The sequence below is a fragment of the Terrapene carolina genome, unplaced genomic scaffold, assembly GCF_002925995.2.
Source record: "Terrapene carolina triunguis isolate 2854851 unplaced genomic scaffold, T_m_triunguis-2.0 Scaffold199, whole genome shotgun sequence".
Taxonomy (NCBI): Eukaryota; Metazoa; Chordata; order Testudines; family Emydidae; genus Terrapene; species Terrapene triunguis.
In genome coordinates, this window is record NW_020664550.1 from 2,015,547 (window position 1) to 2,033,520 (window position 17,974).

The following is a 17,974-nucleotide window of genomic DNA, read 5'->3' on the forward strand; positions in this document are numbered from 1 at the left end:
GCCCAAGAATTCTCTGTAGTAACTCACAGACCTCCCGAAGTAGTGTCCCATCACTAGCTGTCTGAGATATTTGCTCTGTGGGGGCTAGACTTACCACCACAGTTTGTAACAGGCGATCTCCTTTGGCTCACGTGGTAAACGCTTGTGTTTTGGAGACGAAGAACTAGTGTTCTTGACCCAATTTCATAACTTGTATGTGTAGTTTATCTACCAAGATACCTTTTGTGGGTATCATTACACCAACCCTCTGCGCTTGCACCCCTGAAGTCTGTTTCCTGTTATACAGAGAGGCTGGTCAAGGTCTTTCCCCCACCAAAGAAAAACTGCAACTGCTGTTCTGTTTATAACAATGTCCAGTAAGATATCCTGCCACTGCTACCTTGTAATCTACTGCAGAGCAGAGAGGGCCTGGTTTACTAACATGATAACACAATAAAACCACATCAGGCCAAGCACCTGGCTGGCATTAATTCATCTTTTGGCAGGAAGGCTACACATGGACGAGCCAATATGAGGTGCGGTTATTGAACAGGTTGCCCTGGGATATTTTGCAGTTTTACCTAATTTTCTTCCAAGCCTGTCAACCCCCTTGTTAGGATATCCGTTTTGCTCCTAGCAATCGGAGGAAACAGTCCTCAGTGTACAGGGATTTCTAACACCTGCACTGCATGGGTATGCTTGGAGGTACAGGAAGGGTTTTTCCACCTTTAGCGTATCTCCTATGGCAGCAGGAGACTCCCTAGAGTCAGGAATGGTGGAGGCTCCCTAAAGGGGGGGGGCACTGGTACCCAAACCCTGCCCTCTGCACTGCCCCTTCCCCCGAGGCCCCACCCTCATGGCACTCTGAGCCCCTTCCCCCAAGGCCCTGCTCCTATGCTGCCTTTTCCCCCCAAGACCCTGCCCTCCGCTCACTCCTCTCCCCTGCCTTCGCTTGCCCTTACAGCTGGTAAAAAGTGGGAGGGCTATCACTTTTAAAAGTGATGGGGACCTGGGCCCCCTTGTTCCAGTGCTCCTGCCTAGCTTTTGTGAGAACTCGGAAGATCACCCAGCTCCCCAAGAGTGTCTTTTGGCTAGGATGTGCATATATGCAGCAGCCTGCACTCCCTACCCCCCATGCATTCTTGCCCACTTGGGGCCAAGCCACACAACCTGGATGGCTCTTGGAATGTACAACTTGTTTGCGTACAGCACTAGGGACAAGATTTTGCCCTTAAATCCTAGAGCTTTGTGTAGAGGGGACTGGTTGGCAGGTCCCATTTGGCGTTTTGAAATACGCGGTTATGGTGATGTGGCTTGCTTTCCAAATGCAAAGACTGATTCAAGGTGTACTGCCAGTCGATGGGGGTGGCTCCGTCCTATGAGATGTGCATGTGACTTCCCAGGGATCAGAGTGGCACATGGTGCACCCAGAGGCACAATGGGTAACCTGTCAGTCACCCTTTGTTCAAAACAACAGAGCAGCTCAGCAGGGCAACTGAATAGGTGTATCGATGCATTTGTTGGTGGTGTGTTTGTCTCACTGGTATTTGATATGTCCTATTGAAACTGGACAAACAGCATGGCGACTTCACTGCTCCTTAGCACAGAACAGTTTTAAGGTAAGGCCAGGAACACCCCATTGTGTTAGGCACAGCACACATACCATAGGCCTTGTCCTGAAGAGCATACGGCCAAAATGTTCAGAGCTGGCAAAGCAATAACTTGTTATGTAGTGTGGGCCAAATCCTGCTCTCAGCTTTGGTCATGACTGCAGAACGTGAATCAGATTCTGTCACTGAGCTGGGCTACTGAACAGTGTTTGTTTTTTAAATGGAAGCTTTGAAGCTAATACATATCAATTTACCCCCATTAGAACAAGAGAAGAGCTGCTTAAACAATTTCCTGACAAGCTGCACCTCTTGAGAGCATTATCAGACTTGGTTTTGTGCTGAAAGGAGTTATAAAACCACCACAGCTTGCTGGGATTTGTATATGCACAAATCTAGGCCAAATGGTACAGAACCATAACACACAGGTAATGGAGCACATCTAGAAAAGCTCTTCCTTTCTTGGGCAAACCCATTGTAGGAGTTTTGCGTTCTGAAGGGCTTCAGGATTTGGCCTAATGGCTTTATTTCCCCCTTTAATTACAAATTTCAATGAATGATGATACTCTGACTAAAAGTAAGCTTTTAAAAAGACAATACAGGAAGAGTTACAGCCTCCATCATGCCTCTCCACCCCACATTGTTACTTATAATGTACAGGACCATAAACGTAAACCTTAAAAGATTCATTGCCAGTTGCTAAAAGGTGCAGCGCCAATGAAAATCTACTGAGCTGTCTCCAACTATGATCTAGAGCAGTGGTTCTTATTGAAGCTGTTCCATTTTAATTAACCATTAATTGGGCCAAAGCAAGATATGAAAAGGAGACACCATCTGTAGCTCAGAGGTTGGGGTATTTCCCTGGGAGGTTGAGGATGTGGGTTCAATTCCTATGTCTGGAGGAACAGGCCTTTGAAAAGGGAGTGCCCTTAACCTTTCCTGTTGCAGCTGCTTCCATTTTAATTAACTATGAATTGCTCCAAAGCAAGCTCTTCTAAAGAGCTGCCTTCTCTGGTGTAGAGGTTTGGGCACTCCCCTGGGATGCTGAGGGCCCTGGTTCAATCCTTGTGGTGGGGAAGGGGTTTACAACATGTATCAGCTGCCTCTGGGGCCTTTTACTTAAATGGGGGGGCGGTGTCCTGCTTAAAAAACAAGTCACTCTTTTGTCCCCTGCAGCTAGGCTACCCGCCCAGGCTGTGGGAGACCCCAGGCCCAACCCCTCCTCTGCAAGGGGTTGTGCCAAGGCTCTCCCACCTTCCAGGAGACCTCCCGCCTCCCACTTACACCTCCAATTTTGCACCGCCAATGATACCCAAGGCCTGCTACTAGCATTGTTTGCCTTTAAACAAATACTACTGCAGGCTTTGTGCATCTCTGGCACCTATTGATATTCCAGGTCTTGCTCACAGACCCAAAATAAAAGTCTAGTAATGCTGGGCTTATTGGGTTTTGGAGCTGTGTGTTGGTCAGCTTAGCGGAAGGCAAGATATGTTCTATGGGAATACTGCTCCCTCCCCGACTTTGTGCAAAAGAAAAGTTGTTTCTTTCTAGCCACACCAGCTGGAGTAGATAAACCCCCACCTCTGAGCCAGGCTGTTTCCCTGGGTTCACTGAGTATCGCTGAATAGTTAACAACTCACCCTGTGACACTGCATCCCTTACTCGCATCCCTTACTCACTCAAACTCTGTGATATGCCCTGGCATAAGCCTGGAGTGAAATCAGGTGTGTGTGTGTGTGTGGGAGGGGGAACCCACAGCTTCTACCTGCTCCCAACCAGTGAACCTTGGGAAGGTCTTAATCCCCACCTCCTCATCCTGCAAATCATTAACACCCCAACAGGGGCAATAACTTCAAAAGGCCCAGCTGTGAAGGGGGGCACCCTTCCCTACTAGGTCCCCTCTCTGAAACCAGCACAGAAAAAATCTTGCTGCTCAAGTCCTTTCTTCTCCTCCAGTAAAGGGGGGATTAAACCAGCATCTCAGGTAAGTACCCTAACCCCTAGGGCCGGCTATAGAAGGCTTCTTGCAAATGAGTCTTGTTTTGGCTCAATTAATAGTTACAGTGGAACAGCTTCCAGAGGAAAGAAGCTCCCTCTTCAAACCTGTTCTTAACAGGCAGAGGGAAGAGGTGAAGCAGGTCTCCCCCATCAAGGGCAGCAGCCTAACCTCCAGTCTATAGAGCAATTCAGAGCCTTTTACTGGCCCAACTGGTAATTAATTGAAGTTGAAAAGCTTCAAGATGCTGGCTTTTCTCCTCCATCTGGTGTGCAAAGCTGCAACCACTGGCGCTCAGAGCCAAGTCTGGGCTGGAGCTGGAGGTTCCTCTGTCAGCACCAGTCACTGCAGATCAGGGAGTGTCAGAGGCAGAGTGAACTACTGTCCTGGCCCTGAATCTGGTACTGTCCATGCAAAACCCAATGGGTGTTTAACACCACAGAAACGTGCATTTCACAGCTCTGCAGAACTCATAACTCACCACAACTGGCAGTGTCTGCTCAGATGAGGGCTGGGTCTACAACGCCAAGGTGAGGGAATATAAGTCAAGGGTGAGCTGGCAGTTCTTGAGGTTTGGAGTGGGGGAGCCCAGGACTGGCATAGCAGTGGGCTGTGGGTCAGGATGGAGAGCCACTGGCAGAGCTGGCTGGGGGAGCTCAGGACTGGAATAGCAGAGAGGGGGCTGTAGGTCAGGACTATGGGGCATTGGCACAGCTGGGGGGGTGTGTGGGGGGCTCAGGACGGGAATAGCAGAGGGGGGTTGTGGGGGGGGACGAGGGGGCGGGGGAGGGGGGGGGGGGGGGGGGGGGGGCTGAGGGCGGGAAGATGGGGGGGGGGCTGTGGGTCAGGACTATGGGGCATTGATACAGCTGGGATGTGGGTGGGGAGCTCTGGACTGGAATAGCAGAGGGGGGTTATGGGTGAGGGCCATTGGCAGAGCTGGGTATGTGGGAGGTTTGCTGACTGCTTGCCTGCTCTTCTCTGAGCACTGTTAGTGAGCGCCAAATCTCCCTGCAGAAGACAATAAGTGAGTAACTCATGCCCTGATATACACAAAGTTTGCAGATGTGTCCTGGGTTTTCAGACCAGCTTCTCATTGCTCTAAACCCCTATGACATCCCATCCTAGTCTGCTGTTTGGCTGATAGATAAGTTGGAGAGCCCTGGGCCTGACCCAAAGCCCATTCAAGGCAATGGGAAGACTCTTAGTGAATTCAGAGCTTTGGCTCAGCTCCATTTTGAAGAGGGAGGGGATTAGGAGGTGACCCCTGCCACATGGAAACCACTTCACAGGTTTTCAGGAAATTATTTTCCAGCTGGTTTTTCAGACTGTCTCCTTCTCCCTCCTTAGATACCCATAGAGAGAGACAGGTGTGCCCTTAACCTTTATGGAATATAGGTGACCATTTATAACATTGATACCGATATTACCCATTGCAATGAATCTTACAAGATATGCCATGGAAAGTATCAATGGAAAAGTTGTAATTTGCTAAGTATGATCTTGTTCATATATCTATATCATCTTTGTATTGTGAGTTAATATGTGATATCTGTATCTGAAACTTGTGCTGTATCTGGGTGAAACTCCCAGACAGATAGGCAATTAAGCAGGATAGTTAGTGCTGATGCCAATCAGCTATACAATGAAGCCATTGAGAGAAGGCAGGGGCTATGCCTATGAGTCAGCAGGACCTGTACTAGGGCCATGCCTGTGGACAGGGGACTCCCGTGCTTTTCTGTGCCCATGAACTGTGAGCTTGTGTTTGGGACAGAGGATATACAAGCCACATAGCAAAGGCTATAAAAAGGTAGCTGCATCGTCTCTATTTTGTTTTCAATCCGGCTTCTCAGCACTGCAGTAACTTCTCTATAAGGTGAAGCTTTGAACAAAGGACTGATAGACCCATCCAAACTTTGCATGTGTTCCAGGGGGACTTTACAAGCCAGCAAACTCACCAATACTGCTAAAAGCCTGATATATGGACTCTGAAGTCATATGTATGGATCTGATTGCTTTGACCATTTAACAACCCTGGTCTTCCCTTTCTTTTATAATAAACCTTTAGCTTTAGATACTAAAGGACTGGCTGGCAGTGTGGTATTTTGGGTAAGATCCAAACTAGTATTGATCTGGTAACGTGGCTGGCCACTTGGGGATCAGAAGAACGTAGTGAGTTTTAAATTAACTTCTCACTTTACTGGACCAATTTGCTGGTGGGAGTAATTTTTTTAGCCTCTTGATAACCAGTGGGGGGGGATCAAGAGCACAGTTTGTGACTGGTTGGTGAATCTAACTACAGCGTGAACCATCAGTCTTGGGATAATCTGCCACAGGGGAGAATTTGGTGACCTAAACTGGCACCATCCAACACTTCCTTTGTAGTAACTACATTGTTCCTCTGGCTGCTGCACTTCTAATCACTAACCCTCCATCTGTTGCAGAGAGTGGCATGGGTCTTGTGGGCTTTGGCCTATTTTTCATCCTTTTTGGGGTGTTCTTGTACTTTGACTCAGTGTTGCTGGCCTTTGGAAACGTCAGTACCTCAAAACCTTGGCCCCCTTCCTTGCCACTCCTGAGGGCAAAATATAGCACTGGGACAGGGACCCGGACATGACAACCCCGCTGCAACCAGTCACAGCTCCCATGGTGGAGAGTGCCAGACCTTTGGCCCTGTACAGCTTCCTTTTATGAGAGAAATGGGGCTAGTCTCTGTTCAAATCCTGCTTAGGTTTGTGTGAAATAAACTTGCTGGGTTTCAGTCCAGCTGTGATGGTGTCCCCATCCTTAATCTCACCACAACTGGTACTAACTGATCCCCTTGTAGGCAACCTTGAAAGAGAAGCCAAGAATCAAATCACATGGAGACTAAACTACTATCTCCCTACTGGGGATGGTCCTTCCCAATCAGGGTTGGGACACTTGTATGGTGCAGCACATACCTGTGTGGGGATAAATAGAGCATTTCAGTCTCCAGGGAAGTCAGCCCAGCACCTCTCGTCCCAGGCACTAAAGTCTTTAGAAAAGTTGTCTTGAATTTACAGATAAAAAGAACTAAGGGCTTGTCTACACATAGAAGTTCATTCAGACTCAGGTAGGGTGTAAATTTAATGTGGATCCATCTATTTCGGATTAACTCCATGGGTGGATGCTCTTATTCTGAACTAGTTTTAATCCACTCTGGAAATGGGTTAACTAATTAGGAGTAAGATACAGTTACTCTGGGATAAGAGCATCCATGCCTGGTGTTAATCAGGAACAGCTATTCTGGAATAACTCATCATACAGATGAGTAACTATTAAAGGAATGATGTCAGACTGGAGGGAGGTCTCAAGTGGGATTCCACAGTGATCTGGTCTGGGTTGGGTGTTTAACATTTATAAATGACCTGGATGTAGGAATAGTGAGCATACTGATCAGACTTGCAGATGATGCAAAGCTTATGGGGGATGTCAACACTCTGGAGGACAGAGCTAAAATTCAAAGGGATCTTGATACATTGGAGAATTGGGCTATAAACAACAAAATGCAATTCAGTGAAGATAAATGTAAGGTGCTACACTTAGGGAAGAAAAAACAAAAGCACAAATATAGAATAGGTGGTAATTGTCTTTTCAGCAGTACTGCTGGCAAGGATTGGTGAGTTGTGGTGGATCACAACCTCAACATGAGTCAGCATTGTGCTGCTGTTGCAAAAAATATAAAGTTTTAGATTGAATTAACAGAGGCATAGCATGCAAGTCACGGGAGGTGGTAGTACTGCTCAGCCCTGGGTAGGCCTCAGCTGGAGTACGGTGTCCAGTTTTGGTCACCAATATATAAAAAGGATGTAGAGAAAGGATCCAGAAATGAGTGACAAAGACGATCAAAGGGATAGAATGCAGTTATATGAGCAAAGCTTGAAGGAACTGGGTCTCTTTAGTTCGGAAAAGAGGAGACTAAGAGGGGACACGATAGTGGTCTTCAAATACTTGAAAGGCTGCTACAAAAAAATGGAGAAAAGTTGTTTTGCCACAGGAGGAGACAATGGCTTCAAATTACAGTGTAGTGGATTTAGATTAAATCGGAGGAGAACTTCCTAACGATAAAGAATAGCAGGACAATGGAACAGAGGCCTCGGGAGCTTGTGGAAGCTGCTTCACTGTAGGTTTCCAAAAGGAGGCTGGAGCCATCTGTCTCAGATGGTTTAGACACAACAAATCCTGCATCTTGGCAGGGGGTTAGACTAGATGACCCTTACGGTCCCTTCTAACCCTCTGATTCTATGGGTACCTCTGCCATTAGGAGCTACAGCAAGATGTACATACCTGTGCTCCAGGCAGAGAAATGCAGTGAGACAGCTTTGGAGCCTTAGAGCTGCACCTGTCCTGCACAGGATAGGTGGTTCTGTTCATTTTTAAACAGGATCGGCGTCATTCTATGGAATTTCCATACAGGGCAGGAGGAATTTTAAGGCTCTAGGTCTGTACTGTGGAGCAGAGTTTTCCCAGCATGTGCACAAAGCATATAACAGCGTATGCCTGCGAAAATTCCAGAAGAACCTACCTCCTTCAGGTGTTGTGAACTCCTTAATTTCACTCCGAGGCCCATCTCCTCTCCCGTTGACTACAACCATCTCCAGTTTGTAGTTGCTGTAAGGAAACAGCCGGGACACTATGCCCCTTGGTCGGTCTCCAACAAAACCCACAGACTGCCTTTTTTTGGAGACCCACAGGTTCTTCAGCAAACTACTTTCTCTCCAGAAATAGGCCTTCAAGAAATATGTAGGGCAAGTGAAGCTTTTCCCATTCAGGTACAATTGGTTTTCATTAATAAAGCATAACAATTCTTTGCCTCTCAAAGTGCTTTAGAACAATTAATTAAGCCTCATAACTGCCCAGGAAGTAGGTCAGTAATATTATCTCCGTTTTACAGATGCAGAAACTGAGGAACGGTCAGGCTAAGTGATTTGCCCAAGGTCGCAGAGTGAGTCAGCTGCAGAGATCAGGATGGAACCCAACAGTTCTGGTTCCCAGTCCTCCGCTCTAGGCAGAGAGCATTACCCCTCCAGATGAATTAGTAAATTTTAACTATAAAGAAAGGAAGAGGCTTAATATGTCCAGGCACAATTAAAAGTCTGAACTTGAAAAGATGCTGATTCAAATCCCTACAAATATAGATTTTTTTTTGAGATAGAAAATAGATATACAATGGTGCACAAGAGTAATGAAAACAAAGGCAGAATTCAAAGAATCTTCTATGAATACTGAATTCTTGGATTTGAAAAGTATGAACATGTACAGAATATGCCACCAACATAGATCGCTAAATTCTCAAAAGCTCTTTCTATCAGATTTTTGCTTAAGTCCAGACTTTTGCTTGTTGTGATCAGGCACTCCAACTGGCACATGTGAGATTATTAGCAGTGCATACATTTGATAAAGAACAGTTGTTGCAATGAGTATACAGTATATTTAGCTCTATACTTTCTTTAGTTTTCAGTTAGTATGGTTGTGTTTTAAATCTTGACCGGGGCAAATCCAGATAGCATTTATTAAGACTGTGTGTACATTAGGGATGACACAAAAATCAGTGTGTGGGTATCAGAGGGTTCTTTCTCCTCCCCCTTCTCCCATGAAAACCATGCACATTGCATAATGATGAAATGATGAACTTAACAGTTCTAGAGACAGGAGTTGTCTTAATTAGGTAGAATACAAGCAGCAGCAATGCCCCAACCTTGCTTAGCAGAGGCCACCTTTAGGGGTGGGGGAAGGTAGTGCTGTTTATATGGCCCATGTAGTCCTTGAACCCTAGTATGGGGCTCAGTGATGTGGGCACCAAACAGACTCTTTTCTGACTGTAAGAGCAAAGACTCCAATCAACAGCACATATTAGGCTGTGCATGTTTGCATAGGCAGGACTAAGTCTCATTAGAAGGCCCAATCCTACTCTCATTCAAGTCCTGAGTTTTGCCATTGAACTTCAATGGGAGCAGAATCTGGCTCTAAATCAGCCCCTGCAAACAAGATCTCCATAGATCTTGTTTTCCAGTCATTAAACAAAAGTGAGCCTGGGTGTTTCAGTCTTCAACACACAGGAGTTCTTCCAGAACGGCGAGGCATGATCACTAATGTGCCCACAGAATGATGGCACCCAAGGTTATTAAGCCCAACTTACTGTTTTATGTCATCCCCACTGCATACTGGCCACGTTTTCAGGTCACCCTTTGTGAGCAAGGTTAGCTGTATTAATAGTCAGTATCCAAACGATTTGGTTTTGCTCACTCTGTATTCCTTAAGTTGTCCCTGGATGGTATCCGGGTATACTCGGTTCCATTGGAGACTGACTGCTGTGCTGTTTATAACTTTTAGCCTAATATCAGTGGGGGGAGCCTTGGGATCTAAGCATTCAGGAATAAAGCAAAGTGTAGATTAGGCACACACTGGGTTGTTTGTTTTTAATTCCAACAGTAGTCTACACCCCATTTTTTTCTGAAGTTTACCTCCTGCGATTCCTGCTAGGCAGGTTTTTGTGGCATTTTGTTTTTCATTCTATAGTTGTCCTGGGGTAAATATCAGACTCTCAAAAGCCCCTGCTGCCACCTTGTGGCATTCAGGAGCAATTCTGTCTATACGTTAGAATATTTGCAGGAAGACGGGATCTCACTTGTGCAGTTATCCCAACATAGTCACAATCTTGTCACACTTCAAGGATTTCCACAGCTGATGCAACAAAAGAGCAGGAGCCAGTCAATTCTAGAGTTCTTGGATAAACTACTTATTTACTCAAGGGATGAATGTGGGTCCCACTGCCATGCAGTAAATATACCCAGATAATGAAATTGGAGAAGCAATATCCAGAACATATTTACCTCCCTAACACCTTTCATCTGAAGATCTCAAAGTATTTTCCTACACTAGCAGGGAGCTGTGATATGTGAAGTATTACATATCCAAGGCACAGAGGTCAAAATCCACTTCAGGCGCGCATCCCCCCTCCCCCCCCACACACACACAGTCAGTGGCAGAGCCGGGAATCCAGTCCAAGAAACTCTGTTCAGAGACTTCTGCTCTACTCATTAGTCAGTACAGCCATCTTTCTAAAGACAATGGTTTAAAAATGTTTCCCATGATGTGCTAGTATTCTTTTTTTGGCCAGATATAGGAATTATTTCCTTGTTTAACAAGAGCTTGCTAATTTTAGGAATTTTAGATTTTGAAAAGGGCAATAGCTCATGTTCAGCCATGATGAAACACTATGGGCCAGATTCTCAGCTGGGGTAATCTGGTATTGCTTCACTGAAGCCAATGGAGCTATTCAGATTTACACACCAGCTGAGGAGCTGATCCAGTGTGTCCACAATCCAACAAGACTATGCAGTTTGGAAGCAGCAACATTGGGTCAGTGCATCTAGCTGTAGTGCAACACGTTGACCATTTAACAATTACCTGGTAAACACTGATGGAGCCACACTTTAGCTGGCTCCATCTTCCAGACATATGTTTGCATATGTTTTTAAAGTGGCTAGCCCTCTCCCCTCCTAGTTTTAAAGGATCTCCACTCCTTTATGCCTTGAATGCAGCTACTGCTGTAGCACAGCTTGGAAGCATGTCTGTCTAAATTGTGTGCTCTATTCAGAAACCAACAGAATGAGGTGCAAGTTGACTTGCATGATAGAGCAGTGCAAATGAGTAGGAGTCCAGCTTCTCAGCTGGTGTCAACTGGAACTCAGTGAAGTCTATAAAGCTACGCTGCTTTACACCAGCAGAGGATCTGGCACAGTGTCCTTAAGTGATTGTCCTCTTCACCATCTAGGCTAATCTGATACACCTGAGATTTTCTGACCAGGCAGGTTCTGAATCGATGGGATACATGGGTTGCTCCTGGCAGTGCCTCCCCAGGAGGGAAAGAAAGGTGTTACAATCTGTTAGCCATTCTTGGTATTGCTGTGCAGTCGCTCCTGATCCATTTAACATCAGCACTTCTCTCAGGCCTCTACAATGGATTAGCTACTTTGAGGAGCAAGCGATCTGTCACACCTCTCTGCTCCAATTAATGGTTAGGACTGTGACAGTCTGCCACAAACTTAGCTGCCTCCTGCAGCACTCGCTTTGTGTACTAAAATGTAGTGAGGCCATGTGGACTCCTCTGACCCAGAGGGGGAGGAACCCTCTGCCTGGATGGGTGGAGTCAGGCCTGGCTTACCCCTCTCACAGGAAGTTGAAAGGTGGGACAGGAAGTATAAAAGTTAGAGCCTCCAGCTCACTTGGAGCTGAGCTTGGGAAGGAGACAGATGTATCTTGCTTGCTGCTAGGCCTCCGACTTCACTGCTGACCCCCGAGGAGACAGAGGAGCTGCTGGCTATCTACCCCAGGGAGACGGAGGACACCCAGCCAGCTGAGGAACCAAAGGGGAAATAGGAAGTAGCCCATAGACAGACTGATTTTGGGTTGGGTTTGCCTGAATCCAGGCCAGGGTGTTTTGGGCAGATCTCCACTAACCTAGTCGTAGATACTCCTCCACTGTTAGGGCCCTGGGCAGGGACCTAGTGGAGTAGGATGGGCCTGGGGTGGCAGCCTCCCCACCATAGGCCAAGAGGCCTACATTTGTCTGCCAGAGCTAGGACAACAGGCTGCTTGGTGCTCTGCTCTGCCCTGCCTGAGGCCCTAAGCCCCTAGACTGCTGGGTGCTCTTCCCTGCCAAGAGGGTCAGGGGCTAGCACCTGATTCACTAATTCCCCTGATATGAGGCAGTAATCCGGCCTTACTAGGACCCAGAGGGGAAGGGACAACTGCCACCACACTACACCATAGCAGAACAACCCTTTGCTTTCACGTAGTGATAAAGAATGGCCAGAGCCTGCAGCAGATCTGGTTGTTCACTCAGTACAGACTAGCTTTCTAATGGGGAAGTGCACTTGCTTTGGTTTCACTGTAGCTTGTATAAGAACTTCTGATTTCTGGAATACTCAGTTGAAGCTACTGCACCCACCCATTGTCGAATCACAACAGACATCCCTAGCAAAGATTTTCAAAAGTGATTAGGGATGTCTTATTGGATCTAGAAGAGATGAGATTCAGAAAGGATGGAGCACACCTATCCTCTGAAAATCAGGTTCTTTTAAAGGTGTTAAGTGAGGCATCCCCAATCACTAGTCACTGCTGAAAATTGGAGGAAGAAAGTTTGTAATAAATTAAGGCTAGATGCAGAAGTCACTGGGCAAGTTTCCATGCCAGAGGTCAAACTACAAAAGATCATTATGGTCATCTAGCCTTAATCTAATAGGTTATGTATTTAACATGCAAGTGTTAACAGTTTACAAAAATCACTAGAACAGGAGAGCTTGTTGCAAACACTGGAAAAACGTACTGTATCTTTTCTTGTGGCAGAAACTGCTCCCCAAAACAACCAGTTTATGGGGGGGGGGAGGGGAAACCAGGCAATAAGACATTGTAAAACACTCAAAGACGATACATAACTCACAGTAAAGCCACCCCTGAACTACAGATGCCACTCCAACAAAGCAAGAGCCAAGTTTAGTTTGCCAGAAAGAAACCGCTGGTTAAAGACTTTTGCAATAGGAATTCAGTTATGTGAAGCTTTAGACAAGATAGTCTGTTCATTTCAGGACCAAGGACAGAGCAGCCCTTAAAGGCCAATAGGATTTTCCCCCCCTCTAGAAACATTTTTCACTAGTGCACTTTGCAGTAGGAGAGGAAATGGAAAATGTGTGAATGTCTAATACTTCCCTGAAAACCTCTAAGGTAAGTAGAGATTCCGAAGGCCTATCCCAGGGAGGGAGTGGTATGGTCCCTTGGAGGTTTGAATTGGTTGAAGATGCCTCCAAGCAACCGTGCTGTGACTCATTTGCTTCTAGCAATGGGTGAAGTGCCTGAGGATCTAGCTTGCAGATTCTACGCACAGAGTTTGCACAGCTCTAATATTGATTGGCACTGTAACATGTCAGTCAAAAAGCCTGTGGAACAAAGTAACATTATAAATGGTACTTAGCACAGGGTAGTTGGGTCAGAGGAAACTCTTCTGCACCACCATTTAGTTACACAATACCAGGGGAATCAGCTCTTTCTAGTGTGCTCACCCAAGGAGTGATGCAACTAAACTCTGATGGCCTCTAATGGTTGCCGGGTATACAGAGCTAACCCTGCAATGGCTAAGCTGTACAAAAGTCTTTCAGCAGCATGGCCACAAAACCCAAAATTTAATTTGCTATTGTTAAAGCAGCCCCAGCTATGTGCCTGAGAAGCCTTTGAAAAAACTAAGGCCACACTAGCCCACGAAGATGTTGCTCAGCTTATCCATGTATTAACCCCCAAGAATGTTCAGGATAACTGTTTGTTTTTTTTGTATTTCATCCTAGGTCAAAAGCAGATGTTGGCCACTCTGAATCACACAGAAGAACAGTAAGCTGAAGGTAAATGTACTGTTATCAGGGAGGCTTGGGAGCGAAGTAAAAGCACTTCTAAGGTTAGCATCTTTAGAGGGGAAACGATTGGAACAAACCTATCCAGTAGTTTAGGCCATTGCACGTTGTATTCTCTAGGGGCATGTTCAGGATCTAGTGTTCATACTTAGATTGTTTCCCATCTTTTTATAATTATCCCAGTCATTTAGGGAGCTAAATAATGTGAGATCTGTTTCCAAGAACTGGAGAATTCTCTTTAAGGCCAAATCTCACTTTAGTTTAGCTCCAGCAAGACACACATTCAGGTGTATTTGGGTCCCTGTGGAACCTAAATGCACAGTCCCCAATATCTACTTTAAACTGAGAGAAATACCTTAAGGCATTGAAAGCTATCAACTGTGCAGCATCACAGCACTGCCGTAATGTGTGTGTAACACAATCTAAGCTGTATTCTTTTTAAGTTCTTTATCTATCCCCTGCTCTTAGCCACAAGCTTCAAGAGGCAGACCCAGGGACAGTAGGATTTTGAGTTATTTATTTTCCCTTTCGTGGTAGTAGTAGTACCCATATTTTGTGCTCTGAGCTCATCTAGTCAGTGGGAGGTGGTCCTTGTGCTATTCCAGGTGACCTCTTATGGGGCTCCTTTTCAGAAGTGCTGAACCCATAGCCCCAACAACAATCCCAGCAGGAGTTCAAGCCAAGACTCCCAGTCATGTGGTGCAGTAGAGATGGAACTAAAATACTTTCTCTTTAAAAAATAAACCCTATAATAATTTGTTACAGTTCAGAGCCCCTATCTGTTGCAGGCAATGAAACCAGTAGCCCAGAGGAAAGGAGTAGGAGATAAACATACAAGTAGCTATAGTGGTATGTTTTAATTCTCTAAAGCCATGGCACAGCAATCTAATCCAGGATTTCCCTCTGACCAGCATGCAAGATTATCATGTAATTAAACTATGCTTCCCTCAGAGCAGAGGGGAGGAGTTACTTGCAGCTCAAGTAGGCACCCATACTAGCTCTAATCTTGCTAGTGTGGCTAAATACAGATGTGGCTGCACAAGTCCTCTCAGAACCCTGGGTAAAGCCTACCAGAGCTGCAATCACACCTCTAAGTTCAACACGGTACTTTGCCCAGCTGTACCTTTCATCCAAGGGCCAAAATACCCAAACTCAAACCTCCTTGCCCACATCGCTCTCAGAAGTGATGACCTCCATTTGTGCAAACTGGACTATAAGTAATTTGGCTTGGGACTGCACAGATATTTTGGTGCCGGAGCTAGGAATGGAACCTGAAGAGTCGTCATCTCCTCCTCCTCCTCCAATCACCAGGAACTGGATTGCTGTGACACCAAGCATGGCTCTAAGGGTGTCCCCCTGAGCTGCAGTGTAGCTTTTCCATCTCCAGTAGGAGAGGGTAGCTTGACAACTTTCACTTTTCTCTTCCCCCCCCCCCCAGTAATACTTAATATCTCTGGGTAGGAAAATACTCACAATCTTCCCCTGAGTAGCCGATGATAACATCAGGCTCTGGAGCTCTCCCGAAGTCGTTCTCTGCTTGCACTTTGATATCATAGGGCACATAGATGGGTGTATTCCAGACAACATGCCTTGTGGTTCTCACTGTCTCATTGCTCCAGCTCTCCCGCGTATCCCTTTGCCTCCACTTCACTATGTACCTGAGGTTGGGCCCATAAGCTTGAGTTGCATTCAGTGGCTTAATGGACAAAAAGATAAATAAGGTATTATGTATATTTACACTACATAATACAGACATGAATAAAAAGTTGCAATATATCCCTTCCCCACACCAGACTTTGGCTTAATTCCTGGTGACAGCTGTGTAGGTCCAGGCAGGATGTACAGCTGCTTCAGGAATGAAAGTCTGTCCTCTGAAAACTTCTATATAATTATCCTCCTCTCAGGCTTCCTTCAAGAAGCAAGCCACAGAGTAATTTTTTATGTACCCTGGAAAATTTAAGAGTGACACTTTGCTTTCAAGTGTCACTCTTAATGAACAACATCAGAAAGAATAATTGGAAGCAGTGTTTAGGCAAGAGAGAGGCAGTTCCTTGAGGATCAGGTTTAATCTAACAACTTTTCTTTTGCTTCCACTCCTGTGAACAGATCTTGGAGACCAACCTCATCCCTAATGCTAACACTTGAGTACACTGTATGAGCAGGCTTCTGCAGGAAGACTAAAGTAGTCCTCATTCACTATATGGATGAAGAAGTCACTGTCTATCACTTGTGCCTGCAAGGAGTGAGTCAACAATGGTGTTTAAAAAAAAATATATTGTCAATGTTTCTGAACTGAGTAATCACATGCTTGTACTTGTGTAACCTTCACCTTAGACTCATGTCTTAAAATGAGTACGCTCTTTGGAATGTCTTTCTGGGGGCTATTAAAATAAACACCGATCAAAATTGCATGAGAATTGATTTATTCTGGCAGCTACCTAGAATGTAAAGGGGATACCATGAGGTGTTATTTAAATATGCTCACCTTAAAAGGGCTGAAGCACAGAGTAATCCTAGCATTCATGTGACACTTCCTCACTCTAACTATTCTGAATGGTAATAGCCCTTGGTGGTTAAGGGGAAAGAATAAGCAGGATCATCTTGACTTAAAAGTAGCCAGAAGTTGAAAGTTTTAACTAAGCCCATTGAAATAAAATGTTTTCTCGATCTGAATAGGCTCTGGCTTTACAGACCCTGGCACCCTCAGCTATGGGGTAGTAAAAAAAATTAAACTCACGGTCCAAGTTATCTCCATGTTGTTTTTCTGAGTCCCTGCTCCTTGAACTCCTGTTGGGTTGATTTCTGGACCTGAAATCCACATAAAAACCTTGCCTTACAATGTTGAAAATGTCGGCATTTAAAAGCCATGCACAGAGCAAACTGGTTATTAAAAGACAATTGAAAACAACAAATGAGTTGGCTAATTTGCCCAAATTGGCTTCCCTTCAGGTCAATGGAAGGTGGAAAGCTGCAGGTTTCTCAACACTTTTCAAAGTTAGGCCGTGTATTTTGGTTGTTTTCAAATGTCTAGTTCTATCCATTTAGAAGGTGCCTTCTGTGTTAAGTAAAGTAAATCTGAACAAGAGTAATCAATGACATATGTAAATCAGAAGCTGAGGGATGTAATTGAAAAGAGCAGGTCCCAGGCAGCTATTAGAAGGGAGCCATATTTTGTGGGCACTCCATTTTGCTTAGCACTCCAAAAACCCAGAGATTTAGGTTCATAAGTACCTTGTACTAGAAATATGATTTTTTTTTTCTCTGCAGCACTGAAAACACACACAGGGCACTCAAAAATGAGCTGTACTGATCTGCATTGCACACCCAGCCTGTTCTGGGATCTCTGCCAATACTTGGGAATAGTGGAGGGAGTTGGCAGTTTTGGCAGCTTACAATAATAGAGCCTTGAGGGTATATCTACACTGTTCCTGGGAGCATGCCTCCCTGGTCAGCCCATTCTGCAGGGTCCACACTGCTTATTTTTCAGTGTGCTCTCTTGAGGGGAGCTAGCATGTGCTTGTCTACCTGGGCTGGGGGAAGACACTGCCAGCTGCAGTGAAAACAGCCCTAGTGTCAAACTTTCAAATATGCTTCTAAGCTTCCTGCAGAAGGAGGGGATGAAGGATTTTCCTCCTCTGCAGTTGCAGCATCATGGAAAGATTGATTTGTTTGAGGAATACCCCCCTTTAAGCGGCTTACACTGGAAAAATTACAAGGAGTCTGGTGGCACCTTAAAGACTAACAGATAGTTAGTCTGCTTTAATCTGTTAGTCTTTAAGGTGCCACCAGACTCCTTGTTGTTTTTGTAGATACAGACTAACACGGCTACCTCCTGATACTGGAAAAATTACCCACCTTCGCTCTTTCATCTTGAATTTTGCCACTGTGCACAGGGCTTAACCAAATACATCAAGATTCATCCCAACCTGTTAGTACATGGACCAAGTTCTGCTCTCAGTCACATTACT

The 17,974-nt window shown here is 45.4% G+C and overlaps 1 protein-coding gene across 1 annotated transcript in view; it reads right to left on the reverse strand.

The window, feature by feature from the left end:
- Positions 1–17,974, reverse strand: part of LOC112118404 (neurofascin) — a 100,699-nt gene that overhangs the window by 42,936 nt on the left and 39,789 nt on the right. Inside the window, exons 18-21 of the mRNA XM_024216694.3 lie at positions 16,744–16,814; positions 15,480–15,702; positions 9,850–9,965; positions 8,129–8,333 (exon numbers count right to left, since the gene is read on the reverse strand). Of these exons, the coding sequence (XP_024072462.2) occupies positions 8,129–8,333; positions 9,850–9,965; positions 15,480–15,702; positions 16,744–16,814 (615 nt within the window). The remainder of the gene's footprint in view (positions 1–8,128; positions 8,334–9,849; positions 9,966–15,479; positions 15,703–16,743; positions 16,815–17,974) is intronic.